The sequence below is a fragment of the Actinia tenebrosa genome, unplaced genomic scaffold, assembly GCF_029948245.1.
Source record: "Actinia tenebrosa isolate PJP-AT-01 unplaced genomic scaffold, QUT_ActTen_1.0 PGA_scaffold3__52_contigs__length_22856419, whole genome shotgun sequence".
Lineage (NCBI taxonomy): Eukaryota > Metazoa > Cnidaria > Anthozoa > Actiniaria > Actiniidae > Actinia > Actinia tenebrosa.
Window position 1 is genome coordinate 21,989,178 of NW_028292580.1, and position 24,190 is coordinate 22,013,367.

The window sequence follows — 24,190 nt, forward strand, 5'->3', positions numbered from 1 at the left end:
AGACCCAGCGTCTCGGAATGTTAAAACGATTGGACGACTGAATTTTCGATGCTTTGCCTTTAATCAAAATCAAATAAAATCAGAAAAAAAACAAGTAGTCGGCCGCTTAGTCTCGCGCGGCTATTTCCTTTTTTCTCATCAGCGCTCTGATGGAAACTGAACGATACAAAAGCAGTGAAAAAAAACTCCAAACGCGCCTGCTACGCAGACTATTCTTCCCTTACCATCCATGACGTCTTATCTTTGCCTTCCTTTTCTCTTATCTTTTCTTTTCTTTTTTGGGAAGGGGGAGAGGGTCAGAAAAAAAACCTCTGCTCGAAGGGTAGTCTCCTGTGTGTTCGATCAGCCGTTTCAAGTTCCACAGGAAACCCATTTCTAATGAAGAATTCAATTATTCATGCAGTACGTCACAGCACGGGCCGTTGTCTGTCTGCGTTTCGGTATCGAAACGTCTTAGATAAATATTCTGAAGGATTCTGAAGTGCATTACTGTCAAGAAAAACTCCTGAAATGTGGAGAGTCAGTAGTGTCAAAACCGGCAGAAGATGCCTTCTTACACAGCACATCCTTCGTTGTGCGAGTTCCAGAACTTTTTGTTCGAGTCATGGAGAAAAAGTCATGGCTATCCGACGTGAAGACATTAATGTGTGGGAAAGAAGGTCACCTATATCTCCTGCTCACGTCTCTGAACTTGTAAACCGGGGAATCAAAGTTTTAGTACAGCCTTCTACAAGGAGGGCTTATACTATGGACGAGTATGAAAGAGCTGGGGCGATCATTACTGAAGATCTTTCGCCAGCATCGCTGATCATCGGAGTCAAAGCTGTTCCAGTTGATCTTCTTCTCCCAAACAAGACTTACGCATTTTTCTCTCACACGATCAAAGCGCAGGAAGCGAACATGCCTTTGTTGGATGCTATGCTAGACAAGGTAGGGAATATTATTATTATATCACTATTTATTTGGGGAGTATACTTTGAGTAGGATTTTGGGTCACCTTTCGTAGAAACCACGTGTGAGAAAAATGAATAGAACACTCTGAAGTTGAGCTTGTTGTGGAAAACTGCTGTGAACCACGAGGAACTGTGTGGTCTAGAATAATCTTGTTGCTTTGTTTTCTCGAATTAGGTTCACAAAAAGATTTCCCAAGTTTACAAATTTCGACTTACTTTAGCAACATAAAAGCTTGATTTGAAAATCGCTAATGAGATGTTTTACTTGTACGTGGACCATGACGGGAAAAACACTTAACTTAATTAAACTTATAGTCTATTGAATTTTTTCAACAGAATATTCGCATTGTGGATTATGAAAAAATGATGGACGACACAGGACAACGAGTTTGTGCTTTTGGCAAGTTTGCTGGAGTTGGAGGTAAGTATTTGCATGGCATTTTCTTAGAGAAAAAAAAATAGTTGTGTCGACATATTGGTTTGGCATTTATGGAGGTGTGTACGAAGGTGTGTCGTAAAACACGTCTATCACTTAAAATATTATAGAAAACATTCGCTCACAATTTATTTTTTAACGCGATGATTAATAAGTTAATAACGAGAAATAAGAGCTTTGCAGAGATACATTATTAATTTTTGTTACTTGGGAAACCTTTTCTACTAACAGTTATTTATAAGGTGTTAAAAGTAAAGTACCTATACTGTATTTTAAGGCAGTTTAAAAAGAAACCACTTGGCTTGTAACATTTAAACTGCCTTATAGTTGTATTAGACTAATTTATGAGGTAATATATAAATCAATGAATAAATTCACTGACAAGAATCTAAAAAGGGGGAGAAAGGAGATTGGAAAATAGCAAGTTTGAAAGTTTATTTTTGAAGGAAAATCCTTTACTAGGGTTTGAGAGGTCAACTAAATGTTTCTGTAAGTTAGCTTTGAACGAGTTGTATGAGTAACTAGACTTTATTTAAATAGGTAATGAGTTCCACAATTGTGGGCCTTGAAATATGAATTGTGAATTTGTTTCAAACATATTTTGGAATTATTTAGGGAGTAATTTATTATGAAACAGGTACATAAATGTTCCAACAAAGAGATTTAAAGCTGAAGCTACACGGATTAGAGAGAAGTTGAAACAGAAGTGGAGATCCTAAGGTTTGATTCGTGGACCTAAAGCTCTGAAGGTCATGCACTAACCAACTGAGCTACGCCTTTACAATGTAAAACATTAATGTTAAAAAGAATGTTAAAATTAAAAAGACAATAATAAATATAGCATACTAAATATTTCTATATAACTATTTAAATTATAGACTTGTATAATGTTTAGAAATAAATGATAATTTAATTAATTTAATTTAATCTTAATGGAATAGAACTAACATGGAGCTACTCATTTGATTATTATACACAATTAACTAACGATCAGAGGAAAATCAATCTAAGCCCCATGTATAAAGGCACAATAATTGGTTATTGGCAATAAAAATTAGTATAAATACACAGATGATTATTGAAAATCTTGCTCACTGATTGGTTGAGCAACTCAGATTTTCACACAATAATCACCTCCAGCCATAATCCAAAATGGCAGCCAGCCGCTTTGTTGCTGTTCCTACTTTTAAGTATGTCTTTTATTTTCTTTTTTTGAAAGAATCACCTGAGCATTTATACTAAAACAATTATTCACCTCAGGCTCACTGAATATCGGAAATAATAACCTCAACTTCGTATCGGTTATTATTCCCCGATATTCACTTCGCCTTCGGCTAATAATCGTTAATTACCAGCACAGTATATATTATACAGCTATCAGACCCTGTACGGGGCTCTTTCGTTAGGTTTCCTCCACAGGCACTACCACTACATCCTATATTTATTTACAACATACAACACTCAACTCTCATGTTGATCCTTACGGAGGGAGGAATCCTTAGAGGGAGAAAACCCTCGTGGCAAGGGAGAGAACAAAACATCAAACAAACTTGAATCACATATGATCTAGTCTGAGCTGGGGCTTGAACCCGGACCACAATGGTGAGAGGCGAGCTGTAAACCACTATGCCACCCATGCTACCAACCAGTATATAAATTGTCTGTTGTTATATAGGTATGATAAATATTCTACATGGACTTGGTCTACGACTTCTTGCTTTGGGACATCACACTCCTTTCATGGTACGATTGAATTAAATACATAATATCCCGGACTTTGATATTTGATGTTTTAACCTATCCAATTTTGAACAATTTGTAAGTTATAAAGGGTCATTTGACGTTTGATTGCAACCTGCTAGTCTTCATCAGGTGATGGTGTAGACTGAATGGTGTGTCCCTTACAAACTGCTGGTTGGTTCATTTGTTTGTGCTGTGATGGATGATTGCTGGTTGTTTCGTCTCTGCCCAGAGTGTGTCCTTATAGTCTGTAACTATGCACTCTTCAGGGATTTCTATACCACTGTCCCTATTGATGTTATTAGGATGGAGTCAGATCTGAATGACTTGACTCCTTGTTCTTGACCTATACATTCAACATCATTCCAGCAAGGATAACGTCCAGTCTTGTGGGCATGTTTGGCTACTACAGAGCTTTACCGTTCAGCCTTATTCATATTCTATGTTCTATTGAAGAAATAGAAAACACTCGCACGTGCTGTGTGTGGTTATAAAGAATGAGGAGTTTGGCAGAACATGAGCATAGCTTCTCTACACTTCTCGAGTATTCTGCCAATTTCCAAGTGCTTTATAACTTCACACAGCACAGCAAGCATTTAGTTTTTTATTTCTTTTAGAAAATGTAAATTGTATATTGTATTTTGGATGCAAATGAAAAATGGGAAGTGCATGCACATGCTGTGTGCTCTCATAAAGCATGCGCTCCGGATCCCAACCAATCAGAATGCAAGATTTATGACGGTCATTTTATAAAGATGTTTGGTTAGTTACACACTTATTCAAAGCCATATATGAGTAACACTTTCTGATCTTTCTTAGTACATGGGTGCCACTCACAACTATAAGAGTAGTCGTGCTGCTAAGCTGGCTGCATATGAGTTGGGTGAAGATATCAAGTCTGGTAAACTTCCAAAGCATTTTGGAGCCTTATCTTTTGTATTTACTGGATCTGGAAATGTTTCTCAGGTAATAAAGAAGTTTGTGTGGTGTTATCCCTATTTTCATAAATAAATTTTTGACACTTAAAGTGCACCTAACCCCTGATATGATATATAAACCTTCATAACTTAAAGACATAACATTCAAATGAAGAAATATTTCACCATTCAACTATTGACATTATGTAGAATCAATACTGAAAGTATTGTATCAGGGGTTAGGTGCACTTTAATCCATTAGCTGGTACAAAATTTATTATGGTGCAAATACCTATCGGACCCAAGAGTGAGGGCAATTTACACACATCTCCTGGATGACTAATTTCTGTTCTGTTTTGTAAGACTGAATTAATTATTCATGATTTAACTTTTGGTTCTTTATAAATATGTGACAGGGAGCTCAAGAAATATTCAAGGAACTGCCGCACATGTATGTACATCCTCATGACTTGAAGAAAGCTGTAGAGGGAGGAGGTAAGCTGTAATTATAAGAAGCTTAGAAATGAATGAAAGAATATGAAAGAATGAATGGGAGGGAGGGAGGGAGGGAGGAAGGGAGGGAGGAAGGAAGGAATGAATGAATGAATGAATGAATGAATGATAATAATAATAATAATAATGGAAAGGAATGTGAAGGAAAGTAAGGATAAAGAATGGAAAAAAAAAATGGGAAGAAGGAAAGGTAAGGGAAAAATTTAAAAATAACTTAGAAATTTAGCAACTACATTTTCTATTGTCAGTGATCAAGTGATTTGTTTGCCTGACAATAATTAGTGAGGTAGAAACAGTTATTTTTTAAACTGAACCATACAAATATTTACATGATATTTTTATATATCAGACCACAGGAAACTGATAGGCACAGTTGTGAGCAGAGAAGACTATCTAGTCCCTAAAGCTGGGGGAAAGTTTGATGCCGAGGAATATGAAGCACATCCTGAAAGATACAGATCCAATTTTGCTGAAGTTGTAAGTATTAATGATAAGATTTAACATGACAATGACAAAAAATGACAAAATATCCCATGATAAAAAGTAGAAATTACAGTCTCTTTAGTCACTGTTACGTCTCACCTTTGTGTGTTCACAGGCGGGCGAGGGGATAAGCCAGAATGAAAATAGCTGACATTTATTCAATATCAGCTTAGTGACACATTGAAAACTGCAGTAACTTCAATTATTTTCCATATTTAATATTAATTATGATTACTTCCGGCGCCTAACATGGCAGCCACATATTCTTTGTCTGTATATACGTTATTGTCTTTTATGGTTTGTCGCTGTTATGTAGTCCCTTTTTCTTATATTGATAATTATAACATTAATCGTCATTTGGATCTTGAAAGAAGTAAATCTCTGCACTTTGGTTTAGTGATTAATTCAGTGGTTTCAAGTTCATCTCCCTGGAATGTTTGTCAGTTAACTTCGTTTCGTCTCAAGTCTGGTTTCTACAAGTCTCGTATTGCCGTTGGAAAAATATCTAAGCATTGTTATACTTCATTATCTATTCCTGGTCATGATCCTCCAACTGATATTACTATTTCTATGGATATTCATCGTAATCCTGGCCCTTCTTCGTTTAACTCTGACCTCAAGACTACGGTTCAACGACTTCATATGGTTCATCACACAAATAATTATCATCGTTCATTGGATATGCCTCGTCTTTCTTTACGACATTTAACATCTACACCTGTGTTATCCCATGTCTTTTATGGCCATAACAGAACATCGGTCCTTAATTACAATAAAGAAATCCTGGATTCCACAGCTGGAAATTCAAATCTTAACCGTCAACTGCCGTTAATAACATACTCAAGAGCAAATCTTTTCGAACTTCGCCGTAATACAAAAGCTCCTTCATCTTGCTGCTCCTCTGCTCTTAAGGAATTAAAGCTTTTTCGATTTCGTGGCAAGCGAGGTGGTCATCGTACAGATCGTTCTACAATTTCATCATCACCTGCTTCAACAACAAACATTAAAATTCCTGCATCACTTGAACCTGCTTCAATTTCTACCTCAACTGCAAACTACATGAAATTTTGTCTCTTAAATGCTCGTTCAATAAACAATAAATCTCTTTTAATTAAGGATTATGTTGTTGAAAGAGACATCGATATTCTCGCTATAACTGAAACCTGGCTAAAAAATACTAATTCTGATTTTATTGTGCGTGATATTTGTCCTACTGGTTATTCGTTTTGTCATGTTCCTCGTCAAAATCGTACTGGTGGAGGTGTTGGCATAATGTATAAAAATAGCCTGAAAATCAATCATCATGTAACAATGTCTCACACGTCTTTTGAATTTATGGAAATGCTACTTCATCATCAATCGTCTACTTATCGTATTGTTATTGTTTATCGTCCACCCTCTTCAAATAGCTTGCTATTTAATGATGATTTCACTACTCTCTTGGAACGACTGGTTACATCTTCTGGCAAACTGGTAATTTCTGGAGATTTTAACTTTCACATCAATGACACTAAAGATAATAATGCTAATCGCTTTATGGATTTACTCGATTGTTTTAATCTGACTGTCCTTGATCCTGTTTCACCTACACATAAAAGTAATCACGTTTTGGATCTAATCATTACAAGATCTGATGAAAAATCTGTGACCAACCTTACTGTACACGATCCTGTTTTATCTGATCATTATGCTGTTCATTGTATGTTATCTGTAAACAAGCCTCTACTTCAATCAAAAAGCATTTCTTATCGCAAGCTTCGTGCAATAGATGCTGATTGTCTCCAACAAGATATTATGAACTCTGCACTATATCAATGTCCTGCTACTCAACTATCTGATTTGTGTACTCAATATGACTCTGTTTTATCGTCTATTTTAAATAAACATGCTCCTTTACGTTCTCGATCCATCTCCCTTCGCCCAAGAGCTCCATGGTATACTGACGAAATTCAAATTAATAAAACAAAGCGTCGTAATCTAGAAAGACGTTGGCGACGTTCCAAATTAGAGGTTGACCGTGAATTATATGTTGATCAATGTAATGTTGTTAAAAAACTGATTTTTGATGCAAAAATGAATTTTTATTCTAATTTGATTACTGATGCTGGTTCTAACAGTAATGATCTATTCCGTTCTATTGATCGATTGCTACACCGTATACCTGAGAAAAAACTACCAACCTCAACTTCATCCACAGATCTAGCTAACAATTTTGTTTACTTCTTTAAAAACAAAATCGTTAACATCAGAAATGGCTTCGTTCCTACGTCACATCTTTCAAATGATTTCTCTTATCTGGATTCACCTAAACTGGATTGTAAAATTGATTCATTTTCGCCTATCTCTATTGATGAATTATCAGCCATTGCGAAAAAGATGTCATCTAAATCCTGTAGTCTTGATCCTTTTCCTGCAAGTCTCCTACTTGGACATTTTGGTGCATTACTGCCTACTATATGTGAAATCGTTAACCTGTCACTTCAAACTGGTGTTGTTCCATCTTCTCTTAAAGTTGCTGTTTTAAAACCGTTACTGAAAAAACCATCTCTTGATCATGAAATTTTTGGAAATTATCGCCCTATCTCTAATTTAAAGAATATCTCCAAGATTATTGGAAAAGTCGTTTCCCTTCAGCTAAATGATTATCTGTCTCTGAACAATCTCCATGAACCATTGCAGTCTGCATACAAAACATTTCATAGCTGTGAAACTGCTCTTCTTCGAGTACAAAATGATATCCTCCACTCCATTGACAATCGTTCTTGTGTTGCCATGCTACTCTTGGACCTATCTGCTGCATTTGACACAGTTGATCATCAAATTCTTCTAGATCGTCTCCATACAAAATTTGGCATTTCTGGCATAGCTCTTCAATGGTTTAAGTCCTACCTCACTGATCGCTTTCAATTTGTTTCCATTGATGATTTTTCTTCTGAAGCCCTTCAACTTGATTGTGGCGTACCTCAAGGTTCTGTACTTGGTCCTTTGTTGTATCTCCTTTATACTTCTCCAGTAGCTGATATCCTCCGAATACACAGAATGTCTTTCCACCTTTATGCTGATGACACTCAATTATATATTCCTTTCTCCTGTAATGATGATTTGTCCCTTAATGATTCCATGAATCTGATTGAAAACTGTCTATCTGATATTGATGCTTGGATGACTACAAATAAATTGAAACTAAATAAAGGCAAAACTGAATTCCTGTTATTTTCTTCAAAGCACAGCCCACAGTTAACTCTTCCTTCTCTTCAATTTGGTTCTGATGTGATAATGCCCTCAATGCATGCTCGGAACATTGGTGTCATATTTGATACGCATCTTACTTTGGTTCGTCATGTGAATAATATTTGCAAGTCTTCTTTTTATCATCTCAGAAACATTGCTAAAATAAGAAAATACATCTCTTTGAAAACAACTGAAACTCTCGTCCACGCGTTCATATCCTCCAAACTCGACAACTGTAACTCTCTGCTCTTTGGCTTACCAAACAAACTCTTAGATAAACTACAATCTGTACAGAATGCTGCTGCCAGAATAATCACTCTTTCCCATAAACATGACCACATTACACCTATCCTCGTTAATCTGCATTGGCTACCAATTGAATCTAGAATCAAATATAAAATCCTATTACTTACTTTTAAAGCTCTTCATGGCCAATCTCCTATCTATATCCGGGAACTCATTTCAGTGTATAAACCGAACCGTAATCTTCGTTCTGCATCACAAGTTCTTCTATCAGCACATTCTTATAATCTTAAATCTTATGGTCATCGCTCCTTCTCTGTGGCTGCTCCTGAACTCTGGAACTCACTTCCAATATCTCTCCGAAATGCATCAAGTCTTGCCTCATTCAAAACTGAACTTAAAACTTATCTCTTCAAATTAGCATATTCTTTGTAAATTATTTTATTTTGTCGTTGTCTTTGTCGTTTGTTTACTAGCGCTTAGAACAGATTTGTATTTGCGCTTTATAAATAAATATTATTATTATTATAATATTATTATTATTATTATTATTATTAATATTGCAATGACATTGAAAACTGCAGTAACTTAATTTCCCTATTTAATATCAGTGACATATATTTTTAATCTAATTTTATCAAGGTGGCTCCATACATGTCATGTTTGGTTAATGGGACCTATTGGGCACCAGGGATTCCTCGTCTTTTGACTTACGATGATGCAAAGAATCTACTCAAGCCCATGGCTAGGACAAGTGCTTATGATGGCTGTCCAAATCTACCCCACAGACTCTTAGCAATATGTGATATCTCTGCTGACACTGCGGTAAGTTTGAAAGGATTAGAAACTTTAGAAACTTGGTAATTCAATGTCTTATCACTTTTAAAAGTTTGATTCAGGGTTATGTCTGATGAGCTGTTATTAGACTTGAGTTGCACTTTTTGTCTGACTAGAAGATGCTTGCTAAGTTGTAGAGAATGGCATCAGTGTTGTTATTGAGCAAGTGGTATACTTTATGACAGGTGTACAGTGTAAATAGGTTTGACAAATGACCAATACCGATTAGCCAACAGATAGCCTATACTTAAAGGGGGACTAGCACGTAAATCTAGCATGTCACATATTCCTATAAAAATTTGCAAAAGTATAATACTTCCCATCCAAATATCAGGAAAAAACTTTAACCAGTGATTATTAGACCTTTAAGGGTTATTCCAGTAAAGTTTTAGCTGAATTAAAATTTGGATTATTTTCATGCTAGCTAGTCCCCCTTTAAGTAACATACAGACTGCTGATCCATAAATGAATGAATAAAATTAAATGTGAATTAATAGGTGCTTCAATAGAGTCTTCTTCCAATGGATTCCAAATGGAAGTTTAAATAGAAGTCCATTTTTTTGGGAGGAAAAATGGAGCAAATCCCATAAAACACATGATAGAATAGGAACCAAACAAGCAACTTTACTCGCATATGACGTCACCAAGTCCTGAAATCAAACCAGAATTGCCTTGGTGAAGGGCAAGTGCTCTCGCTATTACCCCACCAGGGGCCTGTTGTATGAAGGGTGGATAGCGCTATCTGATGGATAAATCTTATCCATTGGATAAATTTATTGCATAACAGCATTGTCTTATCCACTGGATAAAGGTTTATCTATCAGATAGTGCTATCCACCTTTCGTACAACCGGGCCCAGTGCTCCCCCTTACTTGACTGGCATATATGTGTGTGGCATAAATTAGACTTGCTGAACAACTGCTTGCAAATAATGACTATTGTATTCTTATCAAATCGCAGGGTTCTCTTGAGTTCATGACAAAATGTACGACAATTGAATATCCCTTCCATTTGTATGACATCAAGAATGAAACATCACAAATTGGGTCAGTAATGCACTGTATTATTCATAACTAATTTTCCCACCTGTCAAAAATGCAAATTTTTCTTCTTGACCCATTCTCCTAAGGATTTCTACTTGAGTTTCTCATCATGATAGAGGAAGAGTGGTATGAGCTTTAAAAATATTATTATCAGTAATGACCAGGCATGTAAAAGGGTAGTCCTGTCTCTCAACACCACCTTAAACCCTGCATCAGAGATGCCTCGAAGAACTACTGGCAGTAACACCACCCTCAGTGAATGGCAGAAACTATCTTGCCTCCCTCCACTGAATGGATTGATTATTGTCATATGGGAATGGGGATTTTAATGGGGTTGGGAATCAACAAAATCTATCTTTTAAACAGACCTTGGGTTCTATTGTGTAGTAGCCTGCAGAGCAGGCGTTCTTGTGATGGGTTTGAGGAAGAATCTGGGTTTTGGGGTTCCTGTTTCAACCACGTCCCCGAGAGAAAAATGGGGCTTAGCAAAAAAAGGGAACATTCTTTTTTTGCTTGGTTTCAATTCTCTCCCATTCCAAATTTCCCCCCAAAACCCCGGTTTCTCCCCAAACCCACAAGAATGTCTGCATTGCAGGCTATCTAATTGTGTAGTGCCTGCATCTTGCAGGCAAAAACATTAAAAAAAATTCATATTATGCTCACAAAAAAGTATTTCTTTTATGTTTAGAATGGCTGGAGATGGAGTGCTGATTTGCTCCATCGATAATCTTCCTGCACAATTACCAAGAGAGGCAACAGACTACTTTGGAAAGCTTTTATTGCCATGGATACCAGAAATGGTACGCTGATTGTGATTTGATTTTTTTAAATACAACTATACCATTTTTACGAACCTTTTTTGCCATGGATGTACAGTAGAACTTGTGCTCTAGGAGGGGCAAAAATTATTATCATCTCTATCATCATCAGCACCTTCTTCATCATCAGCAATATCACCAGTACCATTGTCAGCATCAGCAGCAGCAGCAGCACAAGCACCATCAGCTCCATTAGCACCATCATCTCAATCAGCATCAGCATCAGCAACAGCACCAACATTATCATGAGCATCATCATTAACACCATCACCATCAGCACCTTCTGCACCACATCACCATAACCATCACTATCATCACCATCTCAATCAGCATCAGCAACAGCACCAACATAATCATCCCCACCATCATCAACACCATTATCATCAGCACCTTTCCAACCTCTCTACAACACACCACTATAACCATCACCATTTCAATCAGCACCATCATCATCATCATAATCATCATCATCATCATCCCTCTTCTCAGTCCCTGATCATCATCGTTACTACCATAACCATTACTGATTCTTCTTATTATCTGACAGATTGACAGCCATGCCACAGATCCCTTTGAAAAACAGACTCATCTGTCAAACACTATAAAAAATGTAAGTTCTAAAATTGTTATTTTAAGGGTGATCTAAAGTGTCAATATTAACTTGTCTTTCACTACTGAGAGTCCTACAGGTCAGATTGATGCCAAGTGAATAGGTTTTGTTTGAAAAGTTGTTCTCTAGCTCTAGGGCTTTCTCCAGTTTATCCATCCCCCCCACACACAAAACCAACATGTGAGTCGAGAGTCGTGGTCAGTGTGTAGTGTGACATATACATGTATGTACTTAAACTTTAGCATCTGGTTAGTGAGACTTGACAAGATTTCTTTCACCCTCCATTTTCGGTACTGAACAAAAAAAACTCCGGTTTTGAAATTTACTTAAATTTCATTTTTATGTTCTTAGGCCATTATAACATCAAATGGTGAACTCACTCCTAATTTCAAGTACATTGCTGATCTTAGAAAAAGGTTCGAATTGTTTTTATTGTAACTAAGTTTCCTCCCTCCTTTTCTTATACTGATGTAGCTCCTGTATAGATTTCGGCGGGAAACTATCGCGCCAAAATGCTTGCATTTGCCCAACTCTGGGACTCTCATTATGCCACTGATGAGGATGCGTTTTGCCTAAAATGAGAATGGTCTGTGCCCGGTTGTATGAAGCCTGGATAGCGCTATCCGACGGATAAATCTTATCCAGTGGATAAATTTATTGGATAACAGCATCGACTTTCTTTTACTAATGCCATCAATTTAAAAGACTTTTTGCAAAAGAGTCTAGTGTTAGCCAGCAAAGGGACCAAAATAAGTATCCCCTAGGCAAATTCCTAGTCATTTATTTAATGTTTTGTTGCAAAGAGTACGAAATAACTATGAATATACGCTGAGTGATTTCACGTGCAAATGCACAAATTCTCGCCATCTGATTGGCTAACTATAGTAAAAAAAATAATTTGGCTGGCCATGGTTAGGCGTGTCGCACTGAAAACCCTGTAACAATGCATAAAAATATCTTAGCTAAATGTCGCTAAAATTAATATCACCGACCAACTGCTGTATTTCCTGTGTATTTTAGAATGGAAGAGGCTAAGACCAGAGCACTTGGACCCAATGTTTCTGTACCAATAAGTAAACGTGTACTTGTTCTTGGCTGTGGTATGACTGCAGGCCCAGTTATTGAGTATCTTACGAAAGACAAAACTGTTGCAGTTACTGTTGGTGAGTATATCTATCCTGAGTGCTTGGAGCTTAACTCTATCATGCTCTCTCCCTCTCAGCCTTGTCTTTCCCTACAATTGTTCTTCGTCTTCTCACTCCTCCTTTACTGAGGATGTTCTTACTGATGTTGGTTTGGATCTTGTTCTCCTGAGGAAGATAAACTTGTCACGTCATTATTATGATCGTCACGAATGGCAGAGTAAATCTGCGCACAACAAGTTTTGTTTCGACAACCTTTCTTTACTTTTCACAACAAAGAAAATTTGGTGCGCAAATGACAAAAATTGCGCTCTTAAACTCCTCCACGCACTGTCTTGTGGCCGGTATTACGGCACCTTGAAAGAGTGCTGATCGAAAGAGTTGCAAAAAATCGCACCATCGAGTTCCTGGGGAAAGAGCGTCAGACAGGTTAAGCATCACGCCTTTTCTTTCTGCAAACGCACACATTTTCATCATTTCCCTGCAAAGACAAACATCCTTTTATTTAAAGTATATTTTACTTGAAGATATTTTTATTCCATTCCTTTTTGCTAATTCTGAAGAATCAAATAACATTTCACATTTGCCGTAAACAAGATGCTCAAATTCTTTATTATTAGAGAGAAAGAACTGTCAAGGTTACCGTTCTTCTTTCTTTGTACTAACTTCAATTCTGGTTTTTATTCTAATTCCAGCCTCTGATATAATTTCGGAAGCCGAGGCACTTGCTTCCAAATATGTCAACACGACACCTGTCATTTTGAATGCTCAACATTCACCAGACAAACTTGAAGAGATGATTAAAAACCATGATGTTGTAGTGAGGTAAGGAGAGATATATCTATATGATGACGATTTTGGTGATGTAGATGTAGCGAACGCCATTCCTTCTTCTTGATGCCATTTGGTTGAAAAATCAACATGTCAGTTGTTGGCAACGACTCGACACAACCTCTCCATATTGCGATGTAAAATATTGCTTTCCTTGCTTCCTTCCTGCCATCGTTCCTTCGTTCCTTCGTTCCTTCCTTCCTTCGTTCCTTCCTTCCTTCGTTACGTCCTTCCTTCGTTCCTTCCTTCCTTCCTTCCTTCCTTCCTTCCTTCCTTCCTTCCTTCCTTCCTTCCTTCCTTCCTTCCTTCGTTCCTTCGTTCCTTCCTTCTTTCCTTCCTTCCTTCCTTCGTTCTTTCGTTCCTTCCTTCCCTCCTTCCTTCGTTCCTTCCTTCCTTCCCTCCTTTCTTCCCTTCCTTCTTCCCTCCCTTCTTCCCTACCTCCCTCCCTCCCTCCCTCCTTCCCCTCCTTCCCCTCCTTCCCCTCCTTCCTTCTTCCTTTTTTTTATTTATTTCTTCTCTCCTGCAGCATGGTTCCTTATGAGCTTCATGATATTGTCGCAAAGAAATGCATCAAACAGAAGAAAAACCTGTTGACTTCAAGTTATTCTCATGTACTAGATCCAGATATACATCAGGCGTAAGTTATCAGAAAAAGCTACTATTTGACTAGCTACTACGCAGACATTCTTAGAATGCGCGACCGTAAGGACGTCTGCAAGAGGCTACTCTTGGATCTTTTACAAGAAATAGGAAGGATATACCTACTCAACTGTTTTCCCATTTCAGACCACATGTCATTCCCTAGAGTACCATTTCTTCGTTTAACAGTTGCTCATGAGAAGACACATGAATATGGATACAACTAAAACAAAGAATCTTATTCTCAAGGGAATGACAGGTGGTCTGAAAAGGAAAGATAAAACACATTACGCTTAAGTAGTGGTAGATTGGTCCTGCTATTTGGGGGGTCACGTCCTGATGGCCGCCATGGGGTGCTTACCATTTATCTGGAAAAACCGGAAATTCCGGTTGGAAAGATAAATGGTATGTGTTATTCCCATCATAAAGTTCCGGAAAACTCGCTCTTCCGATTGAGGTAAATTACTTTTACCGCTCTTTTCGGTCCCACCGGTAGACGCGTGTACCGTTTGTCGGAAGTCAAAGTTTCCCGCTCTTTTCTTACCATCAACAAACGAATTTCCAACCGGATGAATTGGTTTAAATGGTAAGCACCATTGGTCGTCGTTTCTCTTGTTATGTAACCAGCATGGCGGCCTCGTCGTTTGTCTCACTAGAAGAGATGTACATGCACTTAGAACCTCATGATGTCATTTTAATAATATGCTATTTTACAGCGCTGTTGATGCGAATATCTCTATTGGTATGGAGTTGGGTTTAGACCCAGGTATTGATCACATGCTTGCCATGGAGTGTTTTGATGATGTTAAGGAAGAAGGCGGAAAGGTAAAGAATTTGTCAAAGTGATAATGGTTATGGTAGTACCTGTGGTCAGTGGGGACTGTATCATCTTCTTGACCATCGTTCATCATCAACACTATAATCACCATCATCAACACTACGATCACCATCGTCATCATCATCGTAAACATCATCATCGTCATCATCATCATCATCATTGTCGCCATCATCATCATCGTCACCATTATCATCACCATCGTCATCATCATCAACATCATTGTCACCATCATCATCATTATTGTCATCATCATCATCATCGTCACCATTATCATCACCATCGTCATCATCATCATCATCATTGTCACCATCATCACTATCGCCATCGTCAGCAACATCATCGTCATCATCATCATCAACATTCATCAGCATTGCAAACACTATCATCATCAGCATCATTATTTATCAGTATTGCAGACACTATCATCATCAGCAGCAGCATCATTATTTATCAGTATTGTACTCACTATTATCATCATCACGATCAAATTAACATAACATTAACATGTTACATACATCATCAACAACATCATAATTAGCAACAACATCAACAGCAATACTGAGCCGGGAATAAATCATTATCACTCATCTCACAGCGTCCCACTGGTTAGGAGTGCCTGTTGCCTAAGAAGGGAAATAAAGTTCCATATTTTCGTTCTTCAGTTTCTCATTTATCTTCTGAATAATTGTGTTCCAGATCACATCGTTCTTGTCATACTGTGGCGGTCTGCCTGCACCAGAATGTGCTGACAACCCACTAAGATATAAATTCAGGTTTGTTTGAATAGGCAACTTTGATGGATGAAATCCTCTTGAGCGTAATGCTTTTCCATTTCAGACCACATGTCATTCTCTAGATTATTATTTCTTTGTTTAACGATTTGTGAGAAGACACATGAATATGAATACAAATCAAGCATATAATCTTTTAAGGTAATGGCAAGTGGTCTGAATTGGTAAAACATTACGCCCAAGTGGATTTCGTAACTCTTGGCACGGGCAGCCCAAACTTGGGGGTTAAAATGGGCTACCTGTTTTCTTACTCCATTTCTCTCCCTTTTAACTACAAACAAGTATTGAGGCTTTGCACCATCACATGATGGCAGCCATGGAAAACTAAATTCTTTCTTATGTAAATCAGATTAGACCAGATTCAATTGTTCCTGCCTCCTGTCATGGCTGCCATCACGTGGTGGCGCAAAGCCTCAATAGTCATTTGCATTAGATGACTAATATATTTTATCATAATGATATATATTTTTCCAGCTGGAATCCTCGAGCAGGTTTGATGAGCATCATGCACGGGGCAAAGTATCTGTGGTACGGGAAGGTAAGGCAGATATTACTCTCTTTCGCCTACACACATACACCGGGGAAAATGTCATAAGGTCTATTTACTGGTTGCCAGGGCCGTAACCAGGGGGAGCACATGGTGCTCTGGTGCCACTGTACCCAAACTAGACCACAATGCACCTTGCACGAAGTTCCCGTTCTGGTTTTTCTGTTTTTTTTTTTTTTTTTTGGTTCTGCAAATCGTTGCATGTTCACCTCCCCCGCAAGATCCCTGGTTATGCCTCTGGTTGTAATGTTGTTGACTTCACTACCCCCTGATTTATGGCAAGACACACCTGCCAATACAATCTGCCATAACACACGGTACTGAATTACAGCACGTGCACGGTATGACATGCCGTATTAAACATTGAAATGGCTTCCCATTTTCTTCCAGTAATTCATCCAATCACAAAGCTTAGTTACGGTCACTGTAAGATACGGCACAGATAGAGGCGTTGCACCATCACGTGATGGCAGCGACAGGAGGCAGGAACAATTGAACCTGGTTACGTCTGATTTACATGAAAAAGAATTTTCAGTTTCACAGGGGAGAACGACTGTGCCTCCTGTCATGGCTGCCATCACGTGATGGTGCAAAGCCTCTACGGATTTCCCGTATCGTTTACCACTCACACGAAAGCCGCTCTAAGATTTAAAGTAGCTTGAGCACGTAACAGTTTTGAGCTTGATTCACTGCGTTGTTGTTGAACCAGACAGTTGAGGTTGCACCAGGAGAACGTCTTCTTGAAGAAATCAAACCAACAGATCAATTCCCTGGATTTCGATTAGAAGCGTACCCAAACCGTGATTCTACTGTGTATAGGGAGAGATATAATATACAGACTGCTGATACTGTGGTCAGAGGGACTCTTAGATATGAGGTATGTATGTCAGGAGGGAAGTGCAAAGAGAGGAGTGGGGGAAAGGGGAGGGGGGGTGGTCCAAAACGAGGTATGCTATAGACCTTTTCTGAAGGCGATGAACAGAATGCATTATGGTCTTGATCGAGCTTCGAACAACACCATATAAGGCATGGATGATAAAAGAAGTTTGTACCCAAGCTAGACCACAATGCACCTTGAACGAAGCTTCCGCTATGGGTTTTCTGGTTTCCTTCCTGCGCTAAGGGGGGGGGGGGGGGGGGGGGGGTGATGGGATTTTGTAAGACGTAAGTAAAACAAAGTATGATCCCTTCCCAACCTGAATTTTTTTTACGTACCCCCCTATTAAACCAGGATTATCTTAAAAATAAAATGTTATTTAACCAATTTTTTTTGGGATGGCCCCCGTTTAAATTTAATATTTTTTACGTGCCCACCCCCCCTAAAAACCACCAGTCCCCCCCCCCCCACCCCCATGCCTGTAAAAGATGAATGGTCCCTAAAAAACAGCAGAAATAGTGGTAGTGAGTGTTTAGTGTGGCGTAAACATAATCATTAGACTCGTAAGCCTGGCTTTGGAGACTTGGCAACAACTCCCCGCATTACAACGTCAAATAAAGATTTTTTCCTCAGAATCCTACAGGAAGTGCTCAACATTTGTTATGATTTATTTCATTTGTTGATAGGGTTTCTCAACTGCTGCTTCTGCGTTGTACAAAATGGGATTCTACGACTTGAGAGAAAGCCCCGTCTTTGAACTGGCGCATGAAGTGCCTTTTGTAAGTGATTGAGATGATATAATGTTGAAATTGTATTATAAATGTACGTTGTATGAACCGCGAATGAAAGAATAAAGGGAAAAAGAAAGAAAAAAGGAAAGACGGAAGGAGGAAAATTAAGAGTTTCATAAGAAAGGAAAGAAGGCAGGAAAAATGAGAGAATGGTCGAACCAATAGAAGTTGGAAAGAAAGTAAGGAAGGATAGAAGGAAAGAAAAAGGAAAGAATAAGAATTTACAAAAGAAAAGACGAAAGCAAAATGCGAAAGGGAGAATGAACGAAGTAACAAAAAACATCTAGAAAATAGAAATATAGAATAGAAGGGAAGAAGGAATAAAAGGTTCACGAGAAAGGAAAGAAGAAAAAAAACCCCACACTAAATGTATGTACGAAATTACATGGCGCATAGGGTAAGATGGAAAAATAGAGTAAATATACTACATAAAATTAAGTGAAATTAAAGCAGGCAAAGAGAAAAAAGAACGAAGAAACTGTAAAATGAAAAAAAAAAAAAAAAAAAAAAAAAAAAAAATCGAAACAAAACAGAAAAAACAACAACAAAAAAACACTACTCGATTTGATAAGATAACTAGACTTACACAAAGACATTTTTATCCAGGCCCTTTCTAGATCGAATTAGAAATTATAACTAACGAACTAACCGAAAGGATACAACAAGCGACTGGAGTGTTTTAATGTTTAACAAATTTTCTTTCCTAGTTCAAACTAGTAGCAAAAATGATGGGAAGACCAGATGCAGGAATGAAAGAACTATTGTCTTTGATCCACGATCGTGTTGGAAGAGACGATGCAAGGGTACAAGCCATCCATGAGTCAGTAAAAACTTTATTGTCCTAATATTTCATTTTATTTTATATTTTATTTAACTTCACCTATACGATTAATAGTTCCGACTCCCCTTAGTAACCGTTGCTATGTCCCACAAGCTCAACAAATTAGCTAGAATATCTCAGAATTTAAAACTTTAATCCCGGAAAATTGACTACGAATTGTTTCTATTGTTTACTGTCCTGTGAAAATGAAGGACAATTGCTTCGTTATCTTTGTATTATTACGTTAAAGCTTTTTTTTGGGTCAAAATTTTAATAAGCCTGAAGCGAGATGACGTTTTACCCCCGTCTCTAGACCATAACCCTTTTCACACTGCTTTTGTTCTTTAATTATGACTATTGTTCCTGTATTCTCTAAGGAATCAAAAATTTTAATATGAAAGAAATTTAAAAACTATTATGATATAGAGTCGGGGGTAAAAGGGTAAGGCTTCACGAATTTGCAACGTCCCCTGTGATTGGTTAGGTTTGGGGGGGGGGGGGTTGGGGAAAGGTCATTGTTTTCTATTCTACACATGTGTGCCCCCCAATAGGATCACATCTTGCAAATTCGTGAAGGACGACCTGGGTAAAACGTCATCTCGCTTCAGGCTTATTCCACTGGGTAAACTGCTGTAGCGGTGATTGGTTCGCTATTGTCTGAGTTTCATGCATCAGTCGTACGAATTGATTTTAGTGTAGTGGGGTGCCTGTGGTGTGTACTAACGTTTTTATTGATCATGCTAGTTTGGGTCTCCTGTCAGAAGAGCCTGTTGTTCCACAAAAGAACGCCTTTGACACCCTGGCTCATTTCCTCAAAACTAAACTAGCTTACAAGGAAGGTGAAAGAGACTTGGTGTTGTTGCGACATGAGATTGGAATTGAATGGCCAGACAAGAAAATGGTGAGTTCGGCTTTAACCATTGTACTACCAGGCCTTTTGTCATTTTATTCTCTCTGTTAGCTCGTTGCTTGCCTTTGCCTTAAAACAACGGTATCTACCTTCAAATCATAATCTGAAGGACTTGCTAAATACTGATGCTGTTGTTGTTGATGCTGATGTTGATGCTCTTGTTGAAGTCTGTTAGCAAATTCCATAATCAACAACGATTTTTTCCTATTTCACAGGAGACACGAAGCATTACTATGACAAGCTACGGTGATCCAAACGGCTACTCAGCCATGGCAAGGACCGTTGGTATCCCACTTGCCATTGCTACAAAATTTGTTATGGACGGTAAGCTAGTGGTGCCTTTAGCTTTTGCCTTGTACTCTGCGCAACAATCAATCTTCGTGCCCTTTGAGTTTTCTGTCATCCATGCATCCCATCCCACCCCATCCTATCCCATCCCATTCCCTCTCATCCCATCCCATCTATCTAATCTAATGCATTTACCACTCCTGGTTGGACGGTGTAATGCCTAACAAGTCGACAGGTAACACATCGAATTAAAATTTTGAAGTTGATTTTTGTGGAGGGGGAAGACAAGAGAACCAACACATACGACACCGAGACCAGGGGAGCTCGAACCCGGGTCGCATTGGTGAGAGGTGACGCATTAGGAGCGCACGCCACCTGTACCTTCCAATCCATCCCTCCCTCCTCCCTCCCTCCCTCCCTCCCTCCCTCCCTCCCTCCCTCCCTCCCTCCCTCCCTCCCTCCCTCCCTCCCTCCCTCCTTCCCTACATCCTTACTCCGTCCGTCATTTTTCCTTCCCATACATACACTTTTCCTAATCCATCCTCACTACCTATCCCAACTGTCTGTGATCAACCATCCATACTTCCTGTCCCATCTGTCTGTGATCAACCGTCCATACTTCCTGTCCCATCTGTCTGTGATTAACCAAATCTTTTCTTCCATCCCAGGAGACATCAAAGCCGCAGGAGTGTTTACACCAGTTCGACGCCAAATATACAAACCGCTGGTCAAAAAACTGAGAGTGGAGGGAATCAAGAGTCAAAGCTCTTCTAAATTTATTTAATTTATTTAATTTTTAAATGTAAGATTAATTGAACGATGGTTGGTTCAAATGTTGCTAGGTTCTGTGTTCTACGTAATAGAACGCGCATGCGTAGTGTGTCTTAGGTCTAAAGGTTCAGCGGTATCTTCGTTGGGTCATGCTCTATTGCCTTCGTACACGAAGATAGTGGATCAATAAGCCTGAAGCGAGATGACGTTTTACCCCCGTCTCTAGACCATAATCCTTTTCACATTGCTTTTGTTCTTTAATTATGACTATTGTTCCTGTATTATCTAAGGAATCAAAAATTTTAATATGAAAGAATTTTAAAAACTATTATGGTATAGAGTCGGGGGTAAAACGTCATCTCGCTTCAGGCTTATTGATGCACGTGTTATGCTACTGTTCGTGGCATTATTCTTGTCGTTCTTGTTGTCCTGGTTATTTTTCTTTCTTTTTTCTTGCTTGTTTAATTTTTGCTGGTTTTAGTTGCGTCGCGTAGCTTTGCTTCGCCTAAAGTGAGCCAGCCCGTACCGTTCGGAACGAGTTACATGGTTGGATTAAAAAACAATAGATTGGTCATCCAAACAATAGCACTAAACCTAACCTTACAAAAGTGGTACTGTACTTAAGGAGCAATGAAAATCCAGCTTTTGAGCGGTACTGGATTACTCCTAAAGTTTCGTTCATCTTGCTCAGTCTGCTTTTATTTAACGTTTCTGCAAACGTTATTTTTCTGTTGTTTTCAGTATAGTTAATATAATAGTATTTTAATGTATGAAGCAATTTGTGATGTGGGTGTGAGTGACAGTGGGCCAAATTGGAAACCAGTATATACTGAATTTGTGGGCCACTTTAAAAAAGTGTTTTATTGCTATTATTTCTGCTTTAGCTTCAACTCTTTCAACATTTTATACACTGTTTGCCTGGAACCCGATTTCCCTGCCATGTTCTGTTCATCAGCATAAACTAATAATTTTAAACCATTCTTCTTAACAAATGCGAAACGTCTCAGTAGAAACGTTTAACATTGCACTACTGCATCTATCCGTCCTTGTAGGCGATAAAAGACTGAAGAAAAGGAAAGATGCAGTCAGTACAGCGTTTTCACGTGATGTCATAGCGACCATGTTGTCGTACCAAAACAATACATTTTCTATTCTCTATTTCTTATGTAAAAACTGTGCAGAAAGCTTCTTTTGTTTGGTACGTCAATGAATGTGGCTGTCTTCTCGCGTGAGTTAAAACGCTCTATATCGCTAGCCCTTTTTTGCTAATAAAAACAAAAACAGGCAGCCGAAGAAATGTGGAATGAAAGGAAAATAGGATCGAAAAATTCTTGTCCTTTTAAAAATATCAAAGCCATTTTTGGTTTTAATATTAGCAATAATTTAAAATAGTATTAATTACGTTAAATTATTTTACATCTTATGTGTCCCAAGTAGTAACTTTTTTAAAGCAACGAATAATATACAAATAGATGAATTCTAGGCTTCGAAAGGTAGCGGCCGTACATTTGCCTCAACTCTGGGAACTAGCACGGATTCGATTCCCGCACTCAACATCCCAAGTGAAGTTTTTTCTCCAGCTTCTCTGGTTTTTCCTCCCTCCGCAAAAACCTAACACGCAAAATTCCAATTCGATCTGTGAGTTAGGCCTAGGGCAAACGTCGAGCTTTCCATGCACCACACTCATTAAAAACAATGGATATCAGGCGGTGATAATGAGGCAGCATTCTTTGATGTAATTAAGTTCGGTGCATGGAAAGTTCGACGTTTGCCCTAGACCTTAGCGCGCCGTAGCATGGCTTTGATCAATCAGCTAAAGGTTGATCCAGGACTGGATCTGTGAGTTAATTAACCATGCGACAACCTAAATCAGCCCAGAGTTTGTTTCAGGGTTAGATAAAATTTGAAAAGCCTTCGAGATAAAACCCTAGATTTTACGACTAACTTCATCAAACTGGGTCAATTACTTACCGATAAACATAATGCTGTTTAATCCTAACATCACACCATCTTAGATATAATAGCTATGCTGAATACGCTTCTTGAATTTTAGCTGACGTGCTTGCATTACGTGAACATGGCTTGTGCCTTTATTAATATGATACCCGAAGTCGAAAATATTTTTAGAAATATTACTTGGTATTTATTAAATAGGTTTACGTTCACCTAAAAAAAATAAACCGCGGTGTTTTAGAATTATGCTTGTATTTCTATCGAAATGTTTTAAAAACTTTTAAAAGATCCGGATGGTAATTTAGATTAGGAATCCAAAAAACCGCAGTGGGGTGGAATTGTCAAATAAGTAGGGACGTCATATACCCAGAAAGAAGGGTAGTTTCTGTTTTAAAGGACCCAAAGATATGTGGGGCACAGAGCGTCATGACGGGTCATGCTTAGAAAAGGGAAATCACTATCCAGAAAAAAGGAATTTCCCCACTTTAAAGGGCCCAAAGAAGACCTGTGGGGCACACCTAAAAGTCACTAATCAGTCCTTTTCAGGACTACATCCACCCGGATGATCATAATACTTCGATTAACATAATAGTCCTAAGTCGAGGCAAGAGTTTCCACGCATAGCAAAACTATGCTTTTAATCATGCACGGCAACTCCAACCTCGCCTTGGAACTATTATTCATGGTCACTGAACGGAACTGTAAACTTAAATGTAGTGTCAGTTAAGTTCTTTATAAACGATACGTTTTGACCGAAGTGCTTTAAACCTTTATAATTCTTGGCTCAAATACGCTTATTTCAATAAAGTTAGTCACACCTACATTTCACATGTTTCAACCGCTTGATAACTGTTGATTGACTTGAGATCTTCAACCAGTTTACAAGTTCACCTCCTCTGAGCATCCTTAACTGCTGCAGTTTGTGTCAAAAGCTTTACTTGTTGGATATAAAACATTTCCCAATGATTCTCAGCGATCACAGCTTTCTAGGTTTTTGGTGACTAACTTTATTAAAATTAGTATATGTATACAAACTCATGCATCAATTCAATGCATCATGATATATTCTTGATTACTCGCGGCTCGGTAAATTATTCACCAATAATTACTTTGCCTTCGGCGAATAATTGTTAAATATATTCTTTTTAAGCAATTTTAGTTATGCTTG

The 24,190-nt window shown here is 38.2% G+C and overlaps 1 protein-coding gene across 1 annotated transcript; it reads left to right on the forward strand.

Moving 5' to 3' along the window:
• Nucleotides 1–416: 416 nt before the first annotated feature.
• On the forward strand, nt 417–23,268 carry LOC116286530 (alpha-aminoadipic semialdehyde synthase, mitochondrial). Its single transcript, XM_089035376.1, has 23 exons — nt 417–930; nt 1,290–1,374; nt 3,065–3,132; nt 3,949–4,095; nt 4,463–4,541; nt 4,909–5,036; nt 9,159–9,341; nt 10,314–10,399; nt 11,085–11,196; nt 11,762–11,824; nt 12,176–12,240; nt 12,845–12,987; nt 13,662–13,791; nt 14,324–14,434; nt 15,153–15,261; nt 15,971–16,047; nt 16,540–16,603; nt 17,322–17,489; nt 18,176–18,268; nt 18,988–19,100; nt 19,845–20,001; nt 20,226–20,334; nt 20,967–23,268. Exons 1-23 carry the CDS (start codon nt 511–513, stop codon nt 21,080–21,082), a joined length of 2,826 nt encoding a protein of 941 aa, XP_088891502.1. The 5' UTR covers nt 417–510; the 3' UTR covers nt 21,083–23,268.
• The last annotated feature ends 922 nt before the right edge of the window (nt 23,269–24,190 follow it).

Coding starts and splice junctions, on each gene's coding strand:
- LOC116286530 (XM_089035376.1), top strand. CDS start 511: ATGTGGAGAGTCAGTAGTGTCAAAACCGGCAGAAGATGCCTTCTTACA. Junction 11,197..11,761: donor TGCCATGGATACCAGAAATG/GTACGCTGATTG, acceptor ATTATCTGACAG/ATTGACAGCCATGCCACAGA. Junction 11,825..12,175: donor TGTCAAACACTATAAAAAAT/GTAAGTTCTAAA, acceptor TTATGTTCTTAG/GCCATTATAACATCAAATGG.